Genomic DNA, 24,133 nt, shown 5'->3' on the forward strand with positions numbered 1-24,133 from the left:
ATTATCTTGAATGTGAAATAAACCAAGGAATATTTTATGTGTTGCGAGGAGGGGGTTATTTTGCATCAAACTCTAAGTTCAGGGTCTTTACAATCTCTTGGGGATCTCTACAGTCTCTCTTAGGTATCTCTACAGTTTCTCTCAAAGATCTCTACAGTCTCTCATGGATATCTATAGTCTCTCAGGGATCTAACCAGTCTCTCAGGGATCTAGCCAGTCTCTCAGGGATTTAGCCAGTCTCACAGGGATCTCTACAGTCTCCTAGGATCTCTATAATCTCTCAGGGATCACTACAATCTCTCCCAAGGATCTTTACAGTCTTTCTGATGGATCTCTACAGTCTTTTTGATTCAAGGATCTCTACAGTTTCTCTCAGGGATTTCTACATCTCTCAGGGATTTCTTCAGTGCCCCAGGGATCTTTCTCTGATGGTAGTTACATAAAGCTGTTTCTATTGATTTCTTAAGGTCTTTCAATAAGCCAAGGTAACTCAAAGATCTATATAGATCAGCATAAAACATGACGAAAATTGTATTTCTGATTGCTTAAGGATTTCCATAACAGTAAAACATAAAAAGTCTCCTTTTATTTTGAGGATTCTAAAGATTGATGAAAGTTTGAGCCACATTTTGGTTACTCATTGGTCACCAAATAATACCCATGTTAATAAGGGGGCATCAGTCCATGATCTCAAACTGAATAGTTAAATGGTAATGCTGCTTAAGATCAAGCAATAGGAGGAAGGTGTTCAAAATGTCCACTTACTGCAGTTAAACGTGTGCTGATAATGGAGTTACGCACCTTAGACCATTGACCATATGAAACAATTCTTTAACTGGTAATCAAATATGAATTGCTTGCTAAAAAACTAATTCGAAAGTAAAATATTGAGTATTGGAACAATATGTGTTAATTTTAATTATTGAAGGCCTGAGATAAATTCTTTCCATATTGGCAGAAATGTTTATGTACTAAAATAAATATTCTCTACATTGTAAAATTTATCAGTGTCATGGAAAATCCATAACTTTCTTGTGCTCTTTTAATAATAATAATTATTTATATAGCGCCCTATGTGACTATAAATAACCACTCTAAAGCGCTGCACACAATAAAAATGATACAGCATGTTATAAAAGTAGTAAAAGGAAATTATAATAGCTTTAAGAAGATAATATCAAAACAATGCTAGAAAAACATCAATAATGTGAAGTAAAATTACTAAAATCTGAAACATGATATGCATGAAAAAAGTTCCACGCCGTACAATCAAATGATATAAAATACAATAGTTGAAATAAATTATACAATTATACACTTGAAAAAGTCATGTTAAAATGATGGTAAAGAAACCATAAAGATTTAACCACCTATAATACTAATAATATGCAAGTCTAAAAAGATGTGTTTTTAAATGTTTTTAAGAGTGTTCAAATTCTGACAACGGCGGAGGGTATCAGGCAGAGAGTTCCAGAGTGTAGCTGCTCTTTTACTAATACTCTACAAGTACTCTATTATAGTTTTAAACCTTTGTGTTGTGATTTCATATAACATTAAAGTCTTGTTTCTGCATGTACTTGTTTTGAAGTTTTAATGAAAACACAATGTTCAAGTGTAGGGTGTCTCCCCTATTAAACATTCCAAGCAAGGACAGTCATTCATAATATCAGGAAATTAGGGTCCCGCCCTGTACCATAACACACCTTTGCATTTTTTTTCTCTCCTCTGTTAATTCCTATTTGATAAAGATGAAATTCCATGCATTCATAAAGAGACATTTTTAGCTGGGTTGCTCAATGTGCAAATGGCTTGTAGAATGGTGAATGATGGGCAGGTGTCCCTGTGAAAGGGTACCTACTTTGTGTAATCAACTCCTCTCACAACTCTAACTTGACATTCCTCAAACTTTCTACAATTGTTATGGATACATTGAAGGTCTGCATGTGCCTTTTTGAAAGTGATCAGTCATTTTTCAAAAAATTTGCATGTAGTTGAACTTTGTCATTTTTTAAGCATTTCTTGAATAGACGGTACACATTTTGTGTAATCAACTCCTCTCACACCTCTAATTTGATGTTCCTCACACTTTGTACAGTTGTTACGGATACATTGAAGATGTGCTTGTGCCTTTTTAAAAGTGATCAGATATTTTTCAAAAAATTTACATGTAGTTAAACTTTGTCATTTTTTTACCATGTCTAGAATAGACAGTACATATTTTTGTAATCAACTCCTCTTACAGCATTTATTTGACATCCTTCAGACCTTGTACAGCTGTTATGGAAGCATTGGAAAGTGATCAAACATTCTTTGAAAAATTTACATGTACATGATGTAGTTGAACTTTGTCTTATTTTTTTAAGCATGGTGCCTACTTTGTGTAACCAACTCCACTCACAGTTTTTACTTAACATTTTTCAGACCTTGTACATTATAAATGTTATAAAAAAACATTGAAGATATACATGTGACATTTTAAAAGTGCTTAATGCACTGTTTTTTGTTTGTTTGTTTTTTGGTGTGTTTTTTTTTGTTTTTTTTTGAAAAATTCCACATTTAATATGTCAATTCCAATATGTTTTGTACTGCTGTTTCTATGATATATAATATTTTAAAGTAACCCGGCCATTCCTGTTCTTGAATCGATCTTTCAGATCTATCATGACTGAATATTTTTCACTTACTGTGAACTAAATCCTGTTTGTGTAGTCATATTTCCTAGAGGGATGATCCAAAATATGTTTCACATTTTAAGTCAACTTCTTTAGATATTCTTTTTTTTAAACTTTTAACAAAAAAGAAAGTGTACTATAAGTAAACAAATGCACAATTTGAAATTTAAAATTTATATAGATTGACTTTCAAGCCAGAGGTGCATAAAAATCCAGAGAGAGAAATTATCTTTATCATATAGGATTCTTATAATGTGAATTAATTGTAGTTTTGAAATACATGCAAAATGTATTGTGTCAATCAATGGGAATGTTTTATGAGAATTCTAGTTGATCATGCTATATTGTCATGACCCAGTGTTGGTCATAATGCAAGAATAAGAATGTATTCTGGAGAAAAATTCATCATATATATGCATATACATATAAGATTTGGCAATGATAAAACATATACATTCTTTGAAATATTCCTTTAATATCCACTGTCCTTAACAGTTAAATATGAATTGTACAAAGTAACAATGGTGGATGTACTTCCCAGCTCATATAAATCATTCTGACGTGTTTCATACCAATTGTTAGGCCGTTCTATACACACTGATTTTGACCACCGATTAATCCGTATGGACTACGGCGGGTATGACCAGTCAATAAAGCATGTTAGGCACCTGATCCCACCTCTGCTGTTTCCAGGAGCCCGTGTTTTCCCAACTCTTCACTTTCTATTCCCTTATAGGAGTTGTAAGATTAATCACTGTTCGTTATCTTCATCTTTTCAATTAAGAAATATGGTGTTTAAAGTATAATTCAAAACTTGCAAAATATGGTAAACATGGATGAGTGTAATTTTTCACTTATATGAAGATATCACCATTGTCGGTGAAGAGCTTCAAAATTTAAGCCGATGTGCTGTGCTCACAACCTTTGAGCATGAAGGGATCTTTATCATTCTACATCTGCTGTGACACGGGGCCTCAGTTTTATGGTCTCATCTGAAGGACCACCCCATTTAGTTGCCTTGTACGACAAGAAAGGGGTACTGAGGATAATTCTAACCCGGATCCCTATGAAAACCTTTGACAGAGGGTGGTGAAAGAATGATGTTGAGAAATTTGTGATGTTGAAGTAGAAGTATACAAGGTAATTGTCAACAACTTATAGTTTTAATCTAAGAAAGAAAATATACAGACTGAGAGTTACAGAGGGTATGTTTTGGTAGATTTTGTTTTCTCCAAATCTGTTGTAAGAGTGTAAACCAATATCGTTTATAATATGATAATTTATTATATATTTGTTATGTAATACAAGATTTCTGCATGTTTGATATGAACACAGCCATGCTTCCTTTATCAGCACCCTTTATCAGCACCCTTTATTTTACCCCTTATCGTACGTTTCTGGAAGACCTCTGTAGTTTTCATTTGGGGTACCTTGGAATTTTTCCGCTTGGAAACAGACGAATAATTTTGTAAACAAATAGAGAAAGATAGGGGTGGGAGAGAGAACGTTGAAATCGTTAGCGAGGAGAATTGGAGAACTGGAGGAATTGATAGAGTTGGTCAAAATGTGTCGATATTTTTTTTTAACAAATACAAGTAGTAATGTTCAACTTTAAAGAATTTAAACAATTTATTTGAATTGGTGTCTTTTGTCATATACCGGTATATTATTAGATATCTTAAATCGTTCCAAAACAGTAATCGCTGTTTTTAACTTTTATCCGTTAATGAGCCCATAAAATTTACTTTTTTCAAATATATAATAAAAACAATAATGCATGGCAAAATCTGTATCACACTCCATATCAACCCTCGACCAATATCAGCCCTTAGGCCTACGACCCTCGGGCTGATATTGGAGTCTCGGGTTGATATGGAGTGTGGTATAGATTTTGTCATGTATTATTCTATATGTATTATAGGAGAGAAAGGAAAACAAACATTTCCCGCAGAAAATAGTCTAGACGTTTTATTTACACCAACAAATTCCCTGTAGATATTATGTAACAAGGACGCTTCTTTTTATCAAGTGCTTGTGTGTCTGCTCACGGATAGCGACAAGCAAGGCCAAGATCATAATTGAGCTGTGTGTTGAAATGAGATATGATTCTGCATTGAGAAGTAGATTGTTAAGTGAAGTTATTCTTTGCAGCTGGGAAGTTATGATTTGGCACCAGTTTTAAAATGAATGTATTATCAGTTGCTCAGAAAAGTATTGTCCATGGGCTAGCATGTCCCTTTCTCGCCCTTATAAGAAATTCCCTTAACGTTTTTAGCCGTCTGTCAGTAGTATTATATCTGAACAAGGCGTGATTTTTTCCAAGTCTCAATAGGTTTTGAGGCTGTGTTGGTGTATGACTGTCATATCTTGAAGATAGTTTTCCTTGCTGAATATCAGTTCAATACTGAAGGACTTCTCAGTTTGGGAAAACGCCAGTTTTCATAAGGAAATTAAGGGCTAAGAGCGAACAGGGAACTTGAAGTTTGTGTTGAAAGTTTTCTTCTAATTTCTTCATTTTTTGATAGAATCAATTAGACTAAGTGTGTACATTGAAACTAGGAGATCCAGGGTCCAAACCTTGACAACTGTGTTAGACCAAAGCTGATGACTTTTTCTGCGCCAAAGTCCAGCCTCTAGCAGTGAAAATTTCGATTCCTTTGGATGATATACCTTAAAAACCAAGGTGCTGTCTTAAATGGAACAACAAACAAACATACATGTATTTGATAGGTGTTTCAATTTTAGATTTTAGATTCAGTCTCCACCATGGTTTTGGATCAAAAACCTTTTTTATTATTATTTTCAAGTATATGTTTTTGGTTTCTAAGAAGTATAAATTTATGTAGTTTTTGCCTTTGATTTTTTTTTTTTTTCAAATTTTAATGATAGACATTTTCCTCATGAACGTGCTGCAGTTGTAAATTGCGCGTATGAGTAGAGAACTACTTGAAAAATATAGAGGGTCTGTTTCAACGAGTAGGAATTCAAAATAGAATAAAAGTAGAATGCATACATAAAAATAGATAAATTTCATTTTTTGAAAATACATGATGGTATGAACTGTAACATTCACGCCGGTATACTTCTCATGAAGCGCTCTATGAATTAAAAATGTTTAACATACTTCTAGTGCCACTCAAAATTATAGCACATTAAATCTTAATTGTGGCTGTTCGTTTTGTCAGTTAATGTTCTATGGATTTTTTTTTCTATTTTCAACCAATCATTTAGGCTTGGATTGTAATATACATTTAAATACAATTGGATGAAAACCATTATTGTAAGTAAAAATTGAATTTGAATGTGTTTCAAAACGTGTACTGTAATCAACCATTATGCAAATGTACACAAACGTCTTTTTTTAAGTCTCTCATTTGACCTATTATGAGCACCATCAGTAGTCATCCAACATACATTAAGATATATTTGTGAATTGCCTTTTCTATTTTAAAGTCCCTGTGGTGGACCATAATGAGCCTACTCTTTTCAAACACCACAGATGTATTTTGTGTTTTAGGAGATTGTGGTCTTGACAAAGGACCGCTTTGTAACGCCCTTTTCATTGGACTTGGAGTCTGAAAAAGAAACATTATATATGTAAGGCGTCGATGTTAAAATGATGCACACATTTGCTTTTAAAAAAATTTAAATAGTACGTTGTACTTGTATGCTAACGGGTCTTTTCCAAAACATCCCATGTATACCTGACAGAAGGAGTTTTTATTTCCTTATGAACAGGAGGAAAATCAATATCAAAGCCATTGTTATAAAATCATAACTTTATTCAAATCTCATATTTGCATACGATTCATGATAATGCACAGGAAGTTAGGAGTGATTTGTTGTGATTGCCTCTCATCAATCAGTTTTGATGTCCTAGATTTATGATATTCGGGTAGTGAATATGATGCATATATTGCCTTGTTCAGCTTGTAGTAATAAACGGAACATTTCATGCGACGTAAAACCTATATTTGCAATCTTCCGGTTTATAACATGCGATACATGTTTTGTCAATGTATGCTATATTTATTTTGACATGTGACTAATTAAATAGCATGATATTTTCACAATATATATCCAACTGTCTGAAAGTTAATAATCAGGTATTGTGATCGACTTTACTGATAGTATTTCATACATGTAAATATAGTTGATGTTTCCACTTTGCAATATTGATAAAGGATGAAAATATTCTTCGAGAATATGTTCATTAATTGCTCAGAAAATTTTCAACAAACTGCTATACTGTGGTGTACATGTCTATTTTATACCTCTGGTGTGTCCAGGGGTCCGTGTTTGCCCAAGTCTCTATTTTGTATTGCTTAGAGGAGTTGTGAGATTGATCACTGTTCGTTATCTCCACCTTTCATTGTTTGTGTGGTTGGATGGTTGGTTACTTTACGTCCCATCGAGAATTTCTTTCACTCTTATGGAGACGTCACCAGTTGTAGGTGAAGTATCATATAAAAATAAGCCATAAAATGTAATTTATCTTATTAAATGTATTGTTATATTTTCTAATAGTAATTTTCAGTATAATACTCAGTTACATGTATTATGGAGTTAATAAGAAAGTTTTAGGAGAGAGAGAGAGTAGAGAGAGAGAGAGAGAGAGAGAGAGAGAGAGAGAGAGAGAGAGAGTTAAATGGCAAGTTTAACATATTTCCCCAGGTGATATGGTAAAAGCAATTTGTGAATATTACACAATGATACCAAGGTTGTAGATCTTGTTATCAATATAAAACTCCAGACTTTAAATTCATAAATACAAACTACAAGACTGAGGTATCGTGTCTGATAGTCATAGATGAAAATAGAAATAACGCATCATGCACTTGAGAATAAAAAAAAAAAAACAATAAAACCTCCATAGTATTTATTGTATCAGAAATGTAACATTGTTTCGTGCCAAACTTTTGACCACTGGAAATGAAGATCACAACATTTAGCTGTGTTACAACGCAAATTTGAATAGTGCATAATAATAAATAATTCACCAAAATATGAGTGCAAATAAGAGAACAGTGTGGATGTTTTTAAACGTAGTTCTTAAATGCTTATCCATTGATTAATTTACCAGTTATATAAATTGCTATTTGGATGGTACACACCTTGTTGAAGACAATAATGAATACGGACAGTTTTGTATTTGACTTAGATGCTGGGTACATTATGCTTATGAACTTTACCCCACAATGTAATAAAATCAAAGTCTTGGAAGTGTTTATATATTTCATGAAGAAAGTGAAATGAAATGGTGAAGATTTTTCAGGTAATGCTAGGACAATCTTATCAGAATCAGTATATCTTATGGGATGTACATGTATGTCGAAAAATGAGTGTTTTGCTCCAAATGTGTAATTAGGATTATTAACGGTTCGTTGAAAAATATATATCCTGTATTTTTATGCATATACATGTAAAATGTGAACTGGTTGTTAAGGTCACAAGAAACTGTTCACCAACGTACTTGTAAATATAAATTCGTAGATAGGTCGGCTTAACATGTACAAATTTATCGATTTTGTAATAGGGGATGTTGAATAAGTTTTAGATAATGAATATCGCGCTTGTTAAAATGAAATATAATTTTGATGTAACCTGACACACAAAGTATTTATAACGTGTTCAAAGAAAAGCTGTAGTGCAGAAAACTAGCAAAGTATTTTATACCTATACATTCCTACACGTAATTTTCATTGACAGATTCTGCTGTTAGCTTCATATGAGTTATGCACATCGAAGTTTAGAAGAGTAATGGGAGACACTGTTTTTGTATCAATGTATTCTATTATTGTATTTGTTGAAATCATGTGACGATGACTAATTTTGTCACATGCACTTGGTGTAACATATGCTTCATATATTGATTCCGTTATCATTGTTCAAAACTACAGCATTCAAATCGTATGTCCACGTGAAATATGTCTTATTTTAAACTTAATCCATATGGAGGTCATCATTTCTACTCGTTATGACTAACTTGTGATTTGCTTGAACCCTTGGTCTCTGCTCGTATCTTTATCTCACGGAAAACTGGGTAGAAGTCCCATTGTAAAACAAACAACGAAAATGTTTCTCTTCATAATTATATGATTATTACATGTATATATAACTACCCGCACTTGCCTTTAATAAACAAAAGAGAATCACAATTTCTTGTGCAAAAAGATGAGAGAAATAGTGAGAAGTGGTTATATCTTCCAGTTGGTATCTATATCGGATAGCAATACTGGTTTGCATTGATTTGAAATTTTAGTATTTACTTCTCCGTGGAGAATGTTTATTATGAGATGGAGACACCAATACCCGCTTTCATAGTCCTTGACATCCGGTGCTGCGTAACATGAAGCCGGAAACAGACTGTTCCCAATTTGGCTGTGACTCATCCCCGTCTGTTGTCTGCAGTATTAATAATGTTTCATCTCACCCAAGACTTCATTGATCATAAGGACCCGTATTTAATCAGAAATCAAACGCTGGTGTTTGTTACTTGAAGCACGCAGCGACGATTAAACGAGGACACGGATTGAAGACATCCATCTATAATACATTGTTACATAACTAGCCTCGACGGTTGGCGTGGTTTAGTGTCATCCTTTTACTCGGTGGTGCGTAACAATAATGTTCAAACAAAGAGAGCAAAAAGTGCATATTCGTTGCCATATTGTCTTTGCCGTTTTCCTTTTCTGTGTTTATCTGTGCTGTGTAGAAGTTATGCCTCTTTGATTGGTTTATAATCCTGGTAGACAAGCCATAGAATCAGAGTGCGATGTTCAGTATCATTCCTCTAAATCTCATAGATTTAACCTATTCCCGAACCAAATTTGAAATATCAAGAATTCTTTTTTAAGTTTTGATTTATATTTGTACATAATGTACAAAAATTAAAATCCATTGCGGGAGAAGACGTATAAATATTGAACTAATCGCCCATGTGATTTTATGTTGTCATGTAGAACTGTCGATTGATTGAAATGTCTGTCGTTTCTTCTTTTTATGTTTGTACCGAGATCTGTAACCTCCATCACGATACCAAAAATGGATGTTGCCAATATTCAAAAAAGTTAATTTAAGCTTAAGTGTGCATATACCCCATGGGCACGAATTGTGCTCCTGTTTAGCTGCCCTGTTTTTATATAGTTTTGAGGCAAAATATTTTCCAAAGCCTCGTCCTTACAAAAGGAAAAAAATGTCTTGTTGTTGCCTTCAACTCAACATTTAGATACTTCGACGTTTTATCTATCAACAATGTTCATTTTCATACATATGTTGATTCGACATATCCCATTCAACTTTATATAAAAGACACCACATAGTCTTCCACATCTGCTTCATATTCCGATATTTATTGAACATAAGATGTTAACGACAAACTGCACAGACAACTCAGCTAAATGACAAACGGGTGGCTTCACCTTTCCATCGTCAACTTTCCATATTTATGTAGCAATAATCAATTATCACCTGTATATGATATTTATATCTCTAAACTTATTCGATACACGAGAACATGTTCTGCTTATGATCAATTTTTATATCGAAGTAAGCTACTGACAAATAAGTTGATGTTAAAGGGATTTCAACAGTCTTGTTTGAAGCATTTTTTAACGTCTATGGTCGTTATAATGATCTTATTTGCAAATACAATCTGTCATGAGGTCGAATGCAGTCTGATGTGTATCATACCAAATGATAGATCGTTCTTTACTTATTGATTTTGACTACGGATTACTTCGTTTTACCTGATCAAGATATATAGGGCTTTCGGTTGGTATGACGGGTCAGCAGGATATACTTACTCCTAGGCATCTGATCCCATCTCTGGTGTGTCCAGCGATTCTTGTTAGCCCTATTCTTAATTTTGTATTTTCATAGGATCCATGAGGTTGGTTGCTGTTCGTTATGTTCACATTTCATGTATGTATACATGTAATTTTGAAATTGCAGATTTTTTGAAAATAAGTCTCTGTTTTACTGTTCTATGAGGGATGGTATCCGTTTATTTGTCTCATACTTTGAAGTTGAGTTACAATATATGTATAGTTTGACTCGACACTAAGGCTCTATTGGAGTACTACAATTCACAAAGATAACGTGTCGCAAACCCAAGCTAAGAAAGTTTGATGACTGAATATCGGAAATTTTACCCGCCCGAGGTCGTTGCGCGGACAGAGCATGCGGGATCCGCATCCCCACAACGATCGGGAGCGGACATATTTCCCGATATTCAGTCAATAACCTTTTCTTCTAATCTTAGAAGTACATATTCGGTTAAATTTTCGGTGGTAGACAAAGCGTTTATGTCCATTATTGTTTGTAAACAAATGTGACATTACACTCGGTCGACAGGGGATGATTACCCCTCCTAGGCATCTGATCCCACCTCTGGTATACCCAGGGGACTGTGTTTACCCAGGTCTCTATTTTGTATTCCTTAAAGGAGTTAAAGAGATTCATCACTGTTTGTTATCTTCACCTTTCCTTATTAAAGACGTGTGGCGTCATATTCGAGGTTAAGTAGCTCCCGGACATTTACAGTGTGGCATTTATGGCTTAGGAAAATCCAGGTTACTCTATATAGAATCTATAGGGAAAATGATAAGATATGTAATAATGATTATAAATGTTCCCTTTGGCATTTGTATGATTAAAAAATCGACTATATATCAATACAGTTGGGCAATGCTGTAAAAATTTATTATTAACTCTAGAATCGTGTGAGATTATGTGAGCCGTTCAGACTTCTGTATAACTGGAAGGAACGTCTATAACTTTGGGATTTCAATTTGTTTCTCGATTACTTTGATGTGAGATGCAAGTATGTCATTTATTGATCAGACAGAATAATGCGTCTGTGAACTGTTCGGACCATTCATAATCGATGTAGTTAATGGTTTCTTCAGGCAAGTTCCCAATTATTATTTTTTTTATGAAATTCATGAAAACTCAAACATAATTCGATCATTGTGATGCATTAAAATGTAAGTTTAGTTACATTTTATCGAGGTTTAATTGGGTTTATCTTATCGTGAATAGTTTTTGTCATTTTTTAAATCAATTGTATAGTACGCAATCAAATTGCACACTGCTTTACCATGGGGATATTACATGGATGGTTCACAGTCTCTTACTATCAGTTTACGTTTTGCTTCATGGAGATGAATTGTATATTGTTCACGCATTGTAAAACATTTTAAGCTTGATTGTCCCTATATAAAATCTGTGTGCGTAAAAAAGAAAATAACGTGAAGGACAAATACAATGATTGTTGATGTATTAAATTAATGCTGGACTCCGAAAATAAGGCAATTCGAAGTGAAAGAGCCTTGAGAATTTTGTTGGCGTTGTTACAAGATTTTGTTTGACAACTGTGATAAGCTGTGGATCTGTTTAACATTCCTGCTTGTTTACAAATTTTAAACTCAGTCAGCCGCGGAGGAAGACCTCGTTTATTTTCAAATGACCCAAATAAAGCTAAGTGACCTATTGTGCGTTTGGTAAATGTTCTAATCCGTTGAATGACTGCTTACCTTGTCACCTTACATACACCTGAAGAATGGGGTCACGTGTCGATCTGGAAAGATCCCTTCGTCTTAATTTTTGACCATTGTTCAGTTATATAATTGTTTGTGTAATTGTCGATTCATTATTGGACCTTTATGTCTAGACACCACTGTTTACAGTTCATTCTGATTTTGTTAAAATAATGGACATTTTTGAAATTTTAAAGTCATATTCCTGTTGTGGATTTCATTTGTTCGTTATCCAATTAACGAGGCTGGGTGGTTAATGAAAAGTGCAATCCATGAGTTTTCAAATTCACAAAAATACTTCTTTAAAATCATAAATGAGAACTGGGGAAGATAGTTCATGTACAAAAAATCCAACTAATTCGGAGAAACATCAGCTGTTTATTAATTTCCTTAATATTTGCAGAATGTTTGTAACAATTATCAAACAATTGAAACATGAGCATTTTAGTTCAGTAATAAAAAATGCCGCCCAGGAACGTTTTAAAATGAAATGCAACATTGACTCTGGGGTACATTGTACATGAGGAAAACTGAGTTATTACTTTCTAGATCAATAGTCGCTGTATGCTAGCAACAAGGTACGATATGATGAAATGGGATTTTTTATTTTCAACACCCTCAGGTTGGGTTGCGTGGCTTGGGGTCAGTTTATGCCAAGTAAATATGCATACCCTCTCAATCCCATTGGTAGTGTATCAAAGAAGACCTTTTGATAGTGCAATTATGATAGACTTTGTAAGGGCTATTAATAGCCTTGCATTATTGATTGTCGCCTAACCCAAATTAGATCTAACTGGGAAATTATTCTCAATTGTTCTGTAATCGTCAACAACAGGACGTGGCATACATTCTGCTTGGCAAGATGCCATATTGAACATTGCTGGGTGTTTAACTGTTCGTGTAATTTGTATGAAAAGTTTACAAATTGACATTTGTTGCAATTTTCTGTTGATGGCTTTTGTATGCTTTAACGTTCATTGAAATAATAATTATGCCTCCCCTTCCCAGAAGGTGGACACATTTTAAGTGTGAATTCCCTTTCCGCTTCTTCTTTTCCTTCTTCTTCATAACCTTTTTTTTTTCTTTTTTTTTTTTGTCTTTCGACATAGACCTCTTATATTTGATATGTGGGTATATCATAAGACAGTATGCCGCGTGTTTTTCATTACCTCTCTCATTACCTTTGACCTTGTCCTTTTATATAAAGGTCAAATAATTGAATTTTTGGGCTAGACATTTATATTTGGTATGTTGGTATACCATGATTAGACAGTCAGTATCATTTTTATGACATTTACCTTTTATGTAGAAGTCAAATAATATAATTTGGGGCATTTTTGTCCGGACCATAACTCTTTTGTCTTTTGACATAGGGCTTTGATATTTGGTATTTTTGGTAAGTTTAATTTACTATCATATATTCACAACAACGTTCCTTGGTTGAAGCACATATACATATAGGTGACTGTTATGTACCGTAACTCTTAATTTTCCGATGATGCACTTTAAATATGTCAGATCCCTAAAATGTTTTCAAAACTATGGAAAATGGAAAGGGAAGGAACAGTTTTTAAATTGGTGTTTCCGAAGTGATATTTAAGAATTGTTTACACATTCCCTCAAATTTAGCATCTGCATTGTACAAATGATTCAACTTTTATTAGCTGTTTGAAAAACTTCATTCTGCACCAATGCATTGGCTGTGCTAAAAGATAAGCATGTCATCATGTATTGTAATTCATTTTTCTTCCTGCATAACAAGTGAAAACTGTCGATGTGATAGTAAGGACCAAGGCAGTCTCATTAGAATGCAAAGATGCATTTTGTTTACGTGAGCAAATTATATCCTTATCAACATTTTCTAAAGTATATACTTATCTTGTAGTGTAACCTCACATTCTTGAAGTTTTTGGTATTTTTATATATGCAGATCTTTCCAAGAAAGTGGATGGCGGATCCAGGGAGGAGGAGTTTGCACCCAGCAGTCCAAACGAGAATGAATTCGTCAGTGACAGCTTCCAAGGAGACGAAATCAGTCAGGAAGATTTGAAGAAAGAGATGCAAATGCTAGGTGTGGATGACAGTAAATCAGAAACGAAAACAGAGAAAGAAGAAGGTTTGCCTTTAGTTCAGACTTGTAGATTTCTGATGTGTGATGGGGTTATTTTTTTATTTTTTTTTTTAATTTCGGGAAGGCACTCAAATCCACTTGTTAGGTTTTTAAGGAGGAATTAGGAATTCTTCCACACATACATGTATACATTAGTAACTGTTGAAAACACATACCACTTGTTAAACCTTGCCTACGTTTCACTAGGCCTGAATAATTCAAACCCATTCATTCCCATTGTCCATGCTTTTCTAAAATTTGAATTTAATATTTTTTCTTGTTCGCTCATTATAAATGTATTATATCAGTGTTATCTGATGTCATCTCGGTCGCAAAGATTCCCACGAGTTTGGCAGGTGTAGGTATTACTTGCATCTAATTCGAAAATCCGCGACCCATTTTTGTAACTTGCAGAATTTTGACGAGCATAGTGATGAGACTTTTACATCCTATTATAGATATCTTGAGATGTTGAATATGTTTCATCTTTTTAAAAGTGTGTAAGACGTGCATTTTTCCACACATACATAGTACTAGTGAAATGAATCCTTATATACATGTATATACCCAGTGTGTAATTGTATGTGTAGTAATATGATGAAAATCACACAAGACATTTATATTCTCATTTCATTCTTTTGCACTTACTAATACTAGATACCTGTGTGATATGACCTTCTCTTTAGTGCCCAATAAATGATTTATGTAAATGACTAAATAAAATAAGATTGCCATTAGCTGCGTTTTCTGTAGTCCGTGAAAATTTCCTCCTGTTGCGTCATCAAATGTCTTGTTTTGTTGACCTCGAATCTTATTATTTGGTTGTCTTTTTTTTGGTTTTCTTTTTTCCTTTTGATTCAATAGCATTAGCATCATTTGTAAGCAAACTTGGCATGATCTGTATGCATGAATAAACAGGATAAGGGGCTCTGCTAACCTTTTCTGTAGGGGCTTTATAAATTTTTTGTTTTTAATTTAAAGGGGAGAACCATTGCCGTAAACCGTATGAAAGGAACTACTGGAAAGTGTGTTATGAGAAAGATCTAGACCCCAGTAAGATCCAGGCGACTGTTGTTACACATGTTTCTGGTGATGGATAGTGCATGCAGCTTTGTATCCTTGCTTGCTTTTCCCATAATTACTGTAAATTCCTTATTTTACGCGAGTACTTATTATCGCGAAATGACTCGCGAGTACTCTGTTGATCAAATGGGTTTTTTTGCATATGTTTTAGCAATATAAAGAATAAAAGCGAAAAATGTTTTTTCGCGAGTGATGTTTCTCACAAAATTACGCGATAATAAATTTCCCGCGTATATTTAGGAATTTGCAGTATGTCATTTCATTTGTTACAGGTTTTATTCGGGGATGCACTCAAATAACAATTAACAATGGTTTTTATTTTAATAATTTTTTTTTCCAGATTCATTCCTGTATACTCTGCATATATTATTAACACTTCTCGGTAAAACTTCCCGTGGGGATCCGGGTTAGAATAGGTCCTCAGTACCCCTTGTTTGTCGTAAGAGGCGACCAAATGGGGCGGTCCTTCGGATGAGACCGCAAAAACCGAGGCCTCGTGTCACAGTATGGTGTGGCACGATAAAGATCCCTCCCTGCTAAAAAGGCCGTAAGCGCAGAGCATAGGCCTAAATTTTACAGCCTTCACCGACAATGGTGACGTCTTCATATGAGTGAAATATTGTTAAGTGGGACGTTAAACAATATACAATCAATCAATAAATCTCGGTAAAACTTTTACATCACCAACAATTTTTGTTATGGAATAGAAATGTTTGGGGATTTTCAACTGCCTGTACATATTTAATTGTACTTAATCCAAGTATATGATAATGAACATGGATTATCAGGTCAAGGATGGCTCGACAAATATATCAACTTCCTTTTCAAAATTCGAAATTATATAAAATCACGCCTTAGTTTTAAACACATTTTAAAACATGCGCAACGTTCCTCAATAATATACTTGTTCGTGACATTTCACATACAATGCACTTGCATTCTATCTCTTTTATGCAAAATGTATCAGGGTATAGTACCGTGTCTGTTTTGTACTTTTTCATACTTCCTGGTTGTTTGCAAGTAAGAATGTAAAGTCAGCTATGTATTACAGTATTAAAAGTTGTATAAAAGGACATTATTACATGTAGAACTGTAGCAAAGATGGAGAGAACAATCTTTGTAACAATCGGATATTGAACCCGGTATCCTTGTATTACTAGTTTAGTGATATAATCACTGAGCTACTCGTGTCGATATACAAAGTATGGTAGTATTACTACAGCATAAAATTTAAACCTCGGAAATCATACAGTAACTCCTCATGTCGAGATGAAAAAATATTTGAGAGAAAATGTCAGAAACATCGCGTATGTCCTGATATGCCAGCTGCAGTTCCCGTGGGGATCCAGGTTAGAATAGGTCCTCAGTACCCCTCCCGTGGGGATCCAGGTTAGAATAGGTCCTCAGTACACCTCCCGTGGGAATCCAGGTTAGAATAGGTCCTCAGTACACCTCCCGTGGGGATCCAGGTTAGAATAGGTCCTCAGTACCCCTCCCGTGGGGATCCAGGTTAGAATAGGTCCTCAGTACACCTTGCTTGTCGTAAGAGACCAAATGGGGTGGTCCTTCGGATGAGACCGCAAAAACTGAGGTCTCGTGTCATAGCAGGTGTGGCACGATAAAGATCCCTCCCTGCTCAATGGCCTAAGCGCCGAGCATAGGCCTAAATTTTGCAGCCCTTTACCGGCAGTGGTGACATTTCCATATGAGTGAAATATTCTCGAGGGGGACGTTAAACAATATACAATCAGTACAATCCCAGCTGCAGTCAATGCGACGAATGGATTTTAGTTACCGTATTTACATTCGATTCCAAAACTTCATAGGAATCCTTTCATAGATATATTTCTGGGTCCAGTAAATGTTCTGTCAGTTCTTCGTTTACAATATCTTAAATCTTTGAATAAAAGACACCTCGGGGTCTTCCACATCTGCTTCATATTCAGGTGTTTCATCGAATGTAAGATGTTAACGGTAAATTAACAATTCAATTACATTATAAACGGGATAACTTAAGCTTCTACATCGTCAACTTTCAAAATTTATGTAGCACTGTTTCATCATAACTGTATATGTTGTGCATGTCTCTCAACTGATTCTTTACGCGAAATCACGTTCTATATTGTACGTATGATCAATATTTTAATCGAGGCAGGATACTGGCAAACAAAATGAAACTACAAAGGTTTAAACAGCCTCGTTCAAAATCAGCATTTCGCAAATTATATGGTCACTATAATGGTACAGCCTGGGTAGATCGAATGCTGTCTGACATGTACCATACTAATTGTTAGGCCGTTCTTTGACGACGAATTACTCCGTTTACCTGATCAAGATAATCATAATGTTCACGGTGGGGGAGACCGGTCAACAGGAGATGCTTACCCCTCTTAGAACCTGATTTCACCTTTGGTATTTTTAGGGGTCCGTGTTTGCCCTACAAAATGTAATTGTGTATTCCTTATAGGATATGTAAAATCGATCACTACGTTATCTTAACTTTTTTTTCATCATTAAGATTAGTGCTTCTTCTCATACATGATAAGCATATTATCCACTGAAAATTTACTTAGAAATTCTGCTAGGTATTATCATGATTTTGAAATGGGAAGTAACAAAAACATCGAAGTAGTAACGTTAAAAATAATCGTTGTATCCAATTGATGGAAGATGTTGAAGAAGTAGACTATATGGCGATGGGAAGGTATAGCAAGTAGCTGACTGAATTGGGTATTTCTTTAAATAATATTTAGGTTTCTCCAGCTCCGAAATTCATACACACGGTTACATATACACAATGACATACATACAGGTCTAAAATGTAAATGTTACTAAATTATGTATTTCAAACGGATCATTAAACGTATCGGTTCCTTTGACAGAAAATCCGGATATTTAAAATTTATGGTGCTAGAATCATACGCTGTATTTGTCGGTCGACAGATGCATAATTTTGATGAATATGATATTTTATCTATTGATGATCAAATCCAATCAATATATCGTATTTTTAAAATTTCATTTTAACCTATAATTACACTCTAATTTCACAAGCAATTCAACTAAGTTGTCGTTACTCTATACCATGTAGAAACTGCGCTACTACTTACAACCCCCGTAATAAGTTAATGCAGAATTATTATATGCATGTGAAATATAGACGTATGCTAATCCTTCAAATCAACACTCGCACACACAAATATGCATATTTGTTTATTTTTTTTCAATAAAGCATATATTGCAAATATATTTAGTTCATCAATAATGTATTCATAGAATTGTACATATGCCTGGCCTACTCTTACACAGATACAGAGGGAATACCACAGTGGGAACAAGAACTGCAACAGGAGCTTCAGGACTACGAAATGGTGGACGATAATGTGGACGATGCTGATATTGAGAACGAGATTTTACAACAGTTAGAAGAAGAAGCGACGGACGATAAGTGACGCAAATACCAGTTTATTGTGACTGTAGTGGGGACCAGCCAAGCCCAATGTAAAATTACCATGGCTAGTATCATTTCAATATATCGTTTATGAACATTTTGAAGTATAGTATCATTGCTTCAAAGTTTGGTACTAATGGGTGATGTAGTGGGAAATTGTGATATTTATGATTGATTTCATTTAAAAATATTTTTCCTTATAATTTCGCAGACTAGTATTGGAACATCTTGTGCAATTTTGTAAATAATGATGAATTCACTTTAGTACACACTTTTGTTTGCTTTCGAGATATTGTTAAGGGATGCAATGTGTTAAGTTTCATTAACAAACTAATCGGACAAAGATTATTTGTTCTGTTCTGTTACGTGTAAATATGTATTTATAAATGATTGTTAAATAAACATGTATATAATTTATATGTAGTTTTCTGTTATATTTTGAATTCAGTGTCAACTGCCTTTCATTCTTTCATTTGATAAGGTGTTGTGTGTACTTCTTGTACAAATTAATTGGTAACAAAATTGCTATTTCATTGCTTGACAGAAATGTTTGAGACGTTAACAGACGCAATTCTCCACCCAGCATGTCTTCAAGCACTATTTTATTAAGCCTCTTTGACACAATTTATCGAGAATTAGGTTAATGTTTTAAGTTTTTATCAGACAATCATCTAGAATCAATTTGGGTTTTAAATATTTACTTCAATCTCGCAAAACATTTCCCTAGACATAGAGCTTTTCTCTTTTTTCAAATACATAATTCATCACGATTATATCGCTTCTTTTTAATTTCAGTAGATCGTGAACAATTTTTGAACAATTCATAATTTTTTTATCAGAATCACTATCTTTATATTTAAAAATTGATTGCCTGCGCTTTAGCAGAATTGGTTCAAACCACTTTGTGTGATAACTTGCATGGTAGAAGTACTCCGATTTCAAATGCAATTTTTGTGTAGTTGCATTTGGTGTTTCCTTTATTTAGGAAACAATTTCATCACAACTCTACTAGCAGCGTATACAAAGGAAATTGGGAAACTACTAGTAATCTACGATATATTGCATTTTGTTATAAGTCATTTGCGAGATTTCCAGCGATTCAATTTATGAATGCACAAGCTAATCGATATCCGAATGCATTTTAGATTTGTTACATGATTTAAAGTAACTTGAAACTGAAGGCTACATTTTAGCGAAGCCTTGAGGCTTCAATAAATGAATTGGAACCGGACAACACAATGCTAGTATGCTTGGAAACATAATGAATTGCCTATTGTTTGTACAAAACTAATGGTGTCCTACCAGGACATTCTGAAGGTAACACGACGGAAAAGTAAGATCAGCAACGTAGCAACTTAAAGCCTGTTTAATTATTGACGAATTTACGTTTTAAAATAATTTGCTCTAACGGTATCATATATCTGGTTTCTTGCTATTTTGGTTCATTTACTAATCCACTTGAGGCCATGAAAATCAATGATAAAATCTTTTACTATTGTATTGCAATTTTGAGTTAATGAATTGTATCGGTTCAGCGTTAATAGCTTTTCGTTATACGGGCAATCTAATTCACACTAAGTGACTTGCTGTTCATTTGGAATGCTTTTGTATCCTTGACATTAGTCTGTACGAAAGTCAAGAAGGCAGCAACTGTATATTTTCGCCCTGAATGGTAAATCATCTGCAAGATAGTTCAGCAGGTGTGGTGACGGATTTAAGCATAATTGTTTAAAAAACCAAACTTTTGCTAAAAAATGAATTGATCAGATTGAATGCGCATATGGAGTTGATGATAAAGAGATGGTTGATTTAGCAATGCTAAATTCGGAATTCGTCAGATAAAAGTGTAAATTTGCAGTCGTTGACTGCTAAATTGAATTATACTTGTATATTGAAGACGTACTTTGGTGCTTTTTTAAAACTCATTTTATCTTTCTTTTTTCCCTTCTTTTTAAAAAGTTTTTTGGGCTTTTTTTTTTAGTCATTTAAAAGTTTTTTGGGCTTTTTTATTATTTGTCATTTTAAAATGGCTATTGTATGAATGCCACATGGCGTGTAGTCAAATTTTATACAATGTGTTGGGGTTTTTATTTTTTTTTTCAAAGATTCATTCAGCCGAAAAATTGCATATACGGTTCAGCAGGTTAATTAGAATATATCCCCATTGTTGGTGTTTAAAATGGCAAAAAAAAAATTAGATGATTTTGTAAATCGTACATTCATTGGCCTAGATGCCCAAAAGTTTGAAACTTCAATTGAAGTCTCTCTTATTTATATTTCCTTTACAATTGTGCATTGAATTCAAAGATTTGCGTAGTACATTACTTCCGTTTTAAATTCCCCGGATGTTTTCTTTGGATTTCCACTAGTTGTAACTATGTAAGTGATGGTTTTCCTTTATATAATGTTTCATTATAGATGCTGTAAGTGACGCTGATATTTAACATGCGATAGGTTGTTTAGTATATCGTTGTAATCAATTGATACTTAGCTGCACATCCTCTGAATCGAAACGATCAGATTTTTAACAGATATAAAATACCACGCCAGTCTCCAGGTGAGAATAATACAGATCTGATGTCAAATGTTATGATTATTGTCAATGTATTTCCGAATTAATACACAGCAAGTTTGTTTTGTTTTTTTTTTGTTTTTTTGTTGGGTTTTTTTTTTTTGTATACTTTACTTTAGACAACAGTAAACAGTCAAAACGGAGACAAATTTAAACATTGGAGCTGAAGGTGAATACCCTGTATGCTAATTATCTATTTCGCTTTCATGATCCCAAAAAAATGATCCCACTTTCTGTAGTATGTAATCACAAAATAAAAACATTCGACAATACCTTTGAGGAGAATAGATAAATTGGCGTATTGGATGACCAAGATGTCACAGGCGTTCTTGTGAGAAGGACAGTGGAAGGCCTTAACATGCCAAATTTCACAGAGACTAGCAAATGTTCTAAAGCGTTGGCATTGTCGGATTTTGATATCGTAGTCATAAATCAATACAAATCACATTTAATGAAAAGGAAACGTCACATTTACGATTCACTAATCCAAGAGTTATAATATTTTAAAACAATGATTGACGTCTTTTAGATCAATACGATGCCTTAGTTACCTGAGACGTTCAATATTTACCACAGCCCCCGGGCTTAGTGAGTATTGTACTACAAAGGTACAAGTCGCTAAGGCATCGTATTGACCTAAACTGTCAAGAATTGTATACTGCTTACCTTTTCAAATTTAAAATGTAACGAACTTTCTTATTTTAAAGTTTGAAAAATAATACTTTTTAATCTCTTTTCATATCATATACATCATAGTGTAACAGTCAGCTGTTTTATTAACCATGTGGTTATTGATTTTTAGATAAAGAACATTAAAGGTACTTTTTGGCCAAAAACTTAAGTGTTTACACGTATCTACATCAGATTTTTATACTACGTGTATTTGACTGCGGATGGCTCCGTTTACCTGATCAGGATAAGGGGCTCACGGCGGGTGTGACCGGTCAACAGAGGATGCTCACTCCTCCTAGGCACCTGATCCCACCTCTGGTGTGTCCAGGGGTCCGTGTTTGCCCAACTATCTATTTTGTATTGCTTGTAGGAGTTATGAGATTGATCACTTCGTTATCTTCACCTTGCATGTATTTGTTTTTTTATATACCGGTACATGTATATTAATAATCAGATATACATGTAGTTATTTTCCCTTTATGACGATGATGTGGAAATCATATAATATGTGCTATCCGTTTTGTGAGTAGTAAAAGAAAGTGTTTATAAAAGCAATTTCTTCAAAATCCTGTGGGGTTTTTTCCTGAGTAAACTCAGGTGACCTATTGCAATTGGTTTTCGTCGGTCGTTGTGCGTCGTCCGTCGTGCGTTAACAATTGAACATTTTTAACTTCGTGATAACTACCATTCCAATTCTTTTCAAATTCGGTATGAAGCACCATTGGGACAAGGGGGGACATCAAATGTAAATTTCAGGACTCCTGCACCCCTGGGGCCCTAGGGGCAGGGCAAAAACTGCAAAAAATTGAACAATTTTCAAAAATCTTCTTTTCAAGAACTACACACTAAATGCTAAATGCATGGTGATGTACAACAGGAAGGCCTCTACCAAAATTGAAAATTTCATGATCCCCGGGGTAGGGGTTCTGACCCCAGGGTGGGGTCAAACTTGGTATATAGTGTTTCTGTGTAAAATACTTAAATAACATCTTCTTTAGTGCTATTGATACTAAATTGAAAGTTAATATATATTTAGAAAGAACAAGTAGTCCTTTACCAAAATTTTAAATTTGATGATCCCAGGGGTAGGTGTTTTGGTATAGGGGTGGGGCCAAAATGGTCAGTTATCAAATCTGTGAACAATAGACATTTTTAACTTCTTCTTGATAACTATCATTCCAATTCTTTTCAAATCTGGTATGAAACATATTTGGAACAAGGGGGCATAAAGTGTAAATTTCAGGACTCCTGCACCCCTGGGACCTGAGGGGTGGGGCAAAAACTGCAAAAAATTGACCAATTTTTAAAAATCTTCTCTAGAACTGCACATGTGTAAGAAAACCTAAATGCATAGTGATGTAGAGCAGGAAGGCCTCTATCAAAATTGTAAATGTCATGATCCCCGGGGTGGGGATTCTGACCCCAGGGTGGGGCCAAACTTGGTATATAGTGTTTATGTGTAAAACACTTAAATAACATCTTCTTTAGTGCTATTGATACTAAATTGAAAGTAAATAGATATTTAGAAAGAGCAGGTAGTCTGTTACCAAAATTGCAAATTTGATGGTCCCAGGGGTAGACGTTTTGGTATCGGGGTGGGCCAAAATAGTCAGTTATGAAATGTGTAAATAATAGACATGTTTAACTTCTTGGCAACTACCATTCCAATTCTTTTCAAATCTGGTATGAAACATATTTGGAACAAGGGGAACATAATTTTTAAATTTCAGGACTCCTGCACCCTTAGGGGCGGGGTAAAAACTGTCCAAAATTGATCAATTTTCAAAACTCTTCTTCTCTAGAACTGCACACATGTAAGAAAACTAAATGCATAGTGATGTAGGGCAGGAAAGTCTCTACGAAAATTGTAAATTTCATGATCCCCCGGGGTAGGGGTTCTGACTCCAGGCCGGAGTCAAACTTGGTATATAGTGTTTATGTGTAAAACACTTGAATAGCATCTTCTTTAGTGCTATTTCTACTAAATTGAAACTAAATGGATAGAGCAGGTTGTCTTTTACCACAATTGTAAAT

The 24,133-nt window shown here is 34.3% G+C and overlaps 1 protein-coding gene across 4 annotated transcripts in view; it reads left to right on the forward strand.

Moving 5' to 3' along the window:
- The window catches only part of LOC125675618 (synapse-associated protein 1-like), a 30,352-nt gene extending 11,080 nt beyond the window's left edge, over positions 1 to 19,272 (forward strand). Inside the window, exons 7-10 of one of the 4 annotated variants that reach the window (XM_048913377.2) lie at positions 13,974 to 14,042; positions 14,142 to 14,327; positions 15,303 to 15,374; positions 18,714 to 19,272. In XM_048913377.2, the coding sequence (XP_048769334.2) occupies positions 13,974 to 14,042; positions 14,142 to 14,327; positions 15,303 to 15,374; positions 18,714 to 18,856 (470 nt within the window). In that variant the 3' untranslated portion in view covers positions 18,857 to 19,272. The remainder of the gene's footprint in view (positions 1 to 13,973; positions 14,043 to 14,141; positions 14,328 to 15,302; positions 15,375 to 18,713) is intronic. The other 3 variants (XM_048913378.2, XM_048913379.2, XM_056158779.1) reach the window with 3 other exon arrangements.
- Positions 19,273 to 24,133: the final 4,861 nt, after the last annotated feature.

This window comes from Ostrea edulis, chromosome 3, assembly GCF_947568905.1.
Source record: "Ostrea edulis chromosome 3, xbOstEdul1.1, whole genome shotgun sequence".
Classification (NCBI taxonomy): Eukaryota; Metazoa; Mollusca; class Bivalvia; order Ostreida; family Ostreidae; genus Ostrea; species Ostrea edulis.